This window comes from Mesitornis unicolor, unplaced genomic scaffold (assembly GCF_000695765.1).
Source record: "Mesitornis unicolor isolate BGI_N332 unplaced genomic scaffold, ASM69576v1 scaffold39747, whole genome shotgun sequence".
Classification (NCBI taxonomy): domain Eukaryota; kingdom Metazoa; phylum Chordata; class Aves; order Mesitornithiformes; family Mesitornithidae; genus Mesitornis; species Mesitornis unicolor.
The window spans coordinates 1-1,905 of record NW_010196480.1 but is presented as its reverse complement, the minus strand read 5'-3'; the positions used below and the strand labels follow the sequence as shown (position 1 = coordinate 1,905).

The 1,905-nt window shown below is 62.6% G+C and overlaps 1 protein-coding gene across 1 annotated transcript in view; it reads left to right on the top strand.

The window, feature by feature from the left end:
• The window catches only part of LOC104543806 (zinc finger protein 710), a gene marked incomplete at both ends in the record, with an annotated part of 3,201 nt that extends 1,308 nt beyond the window's left edge, over positions 1 to 1,893 (top strand). The window contains 3 exons of the mRNA XM_010188498.1: positions 860 to 1,051; positions 1,160 to 1,334; positions 1,816 to 1,893. Coding sequence (XP_010186800.1) covers positions 860 to 1,051; positions 1,160 to 1,334; positions 1,816 to 1,893 — 445 coding nt within the window. The remainder of the gene's footprint in view (positions 1 to 859; positions 1,052 to 1,159; positions 1,335 to 1,815) is intronic.
• Positions 1,894 to 1,905: the final 12 nt, after the last annotated feature.

Sequence of the window (1,905 nt, the reverse complement as noted above, 5' to 3'; positions counted from 1 at the left end):
CTGAGGGGTCCCGGTGCCCCCAAATCCCTCACACACAAGGAATGGGTGCTGGGGGGTGTCCTGGCGACCCCAGATCCCTCACGCACAAGGTACGGGTGCTGGGGGTACCCAGGGGGCTGTGGCTTTGGGGATGGGTGCTGGGGGTGAACCAGTGCCCCCAGATCCACCAGCTCAAGCAGCACTCGCTCACACACAAGGTACAGGGTGTTAGGGGGTGTCCTGGCAACCCCAAATCCCTCACACACAAGGTACGGGGTGTTGGGGATGGGTCCTGGGGGTCTTCTGGTGACCCAGATCCCTCACACACAAGGGATGGGTGCTGGGGCTGAACCAGTGAACCCAGATCCCTCACACACAAGGTACGGGTGCTGGGGGGCTGTTCTGGTGACCCCAAATCCCTCACACACAAGGTATGGGGGTGCTGGGGGTGTCCTGGTGCCCCCCAGTGCCCCCCAGCCCTGGTGGTGAGGGTGGGCAGAGGTGCCCGGGGTCAGCATCACTTGGGGAAGGGGCAGCACTTTAGGGGAGAGGAGTCGGTTTAGGGGCAAGGGGCATCATTTTTAGGGGAAGGGGCATTGTCAGGGGGGAAAGGGGCTCATTGGTTTAATGGGGAACGGGCTCATCATTTTTAGGGGGAAAGGGGCTCATTGTTTTAATGGGGAACGGGCTCATCATTTTTGGGGAAGGGGCATTGTCGGGGGAAAGGGACTCTGATTTAGGGGCAAATGGGCTCATCACTTTTAGGGCGAGGCGGACATCACTTTAGGGTAAAAGGCGCCTCATCCTTGGCGCTCGGCCCCATTGGGGTCTGCCCGGACCCCCCCATACCCACGCTGCCCCCCGTCCTCCCACTGCGCAGGGCGTGAAGGAGTTCAAGTGCGAGGTGTGCGGGCGCGAGTTCACCCTGCAGGCCAACATGAAGCGGCACCTCCTGATCCACACCAGCGTGCGGCCCTACCAGTGCCACATCTGCTTCAAGACCTTCGTGCAGAAGCAGACGCTGAAGACCCACATGATCGTGCACTCCCCGGTGAAGCCCTTCAAGTGCAAGGTGGGGGCTTTTGGGGTTTGCTTTTGGGGAGGCGCCCCCTTTTCCAGGGATGGGGGGGAGCACGCAGCGGGACCCCCAACCCGGCTGAGCCCGTCCCCCCGTCCCCAGGTGTGTGGGAAGTCCTTCAACCGCATGTACAACCTGCTGGGCCACATGCACCTCCACGCGGGCAGCAAGCCCTTCAAGTGCCCCTACTGCTCCAGCAAGTTCAACCTGAAGGGGAACCTCAGCCGCCACATGAAGGTGAAGCACGGGGTGATGGACATCAGCCTGGACAGCCAAGGTGGGTGCTGCTCGGGGGGCTCGGTCATCACTGTTGGGTGGGCACCACAAAGATGAGGTGTGGATGTGGCACCCATGGTGACACAGTGGCCTTGCCGTGTTTCCTCACCATACAAGCGCTATCACTTGGAGAAGTGAACACTGTGGAGCATCTCCTGCTGAGGAGCGGCTGGGTTTTTTTGCGTGGGGCGGGGGAGCCTGAGGGGTGCCCTCATTCCTGGGGATCCATTGGGAAAGGGCAGTGTCAGGAGGAAGGAGCCAGGCTCCTGTTGCTGTCACCCCCGGTTGGGGGATGCTCCATTGGCAGGACCAGGGGTGGCTCCGTCCCCATCTCGGGGACGAGCTCTGCCCCTGTCACCCCTCAGCTTGCTCTGCCCCTGTCACCCCTCAGCTTCCCTATCCCACCCTGGGGGACGGGGTGGGTTCCAGCCCTGTTGCCCCATCCCCACACCCCATGGCCGCGTCCCTGCGCTCTGTCCTAGACCCCATGATGGAGCTGGCGGGGGCCGAGCAGGACGGGCCGCAGGAGATGGACGACTTCGAGGAGGAGAACTCCTTCGGCTACGGGGGCG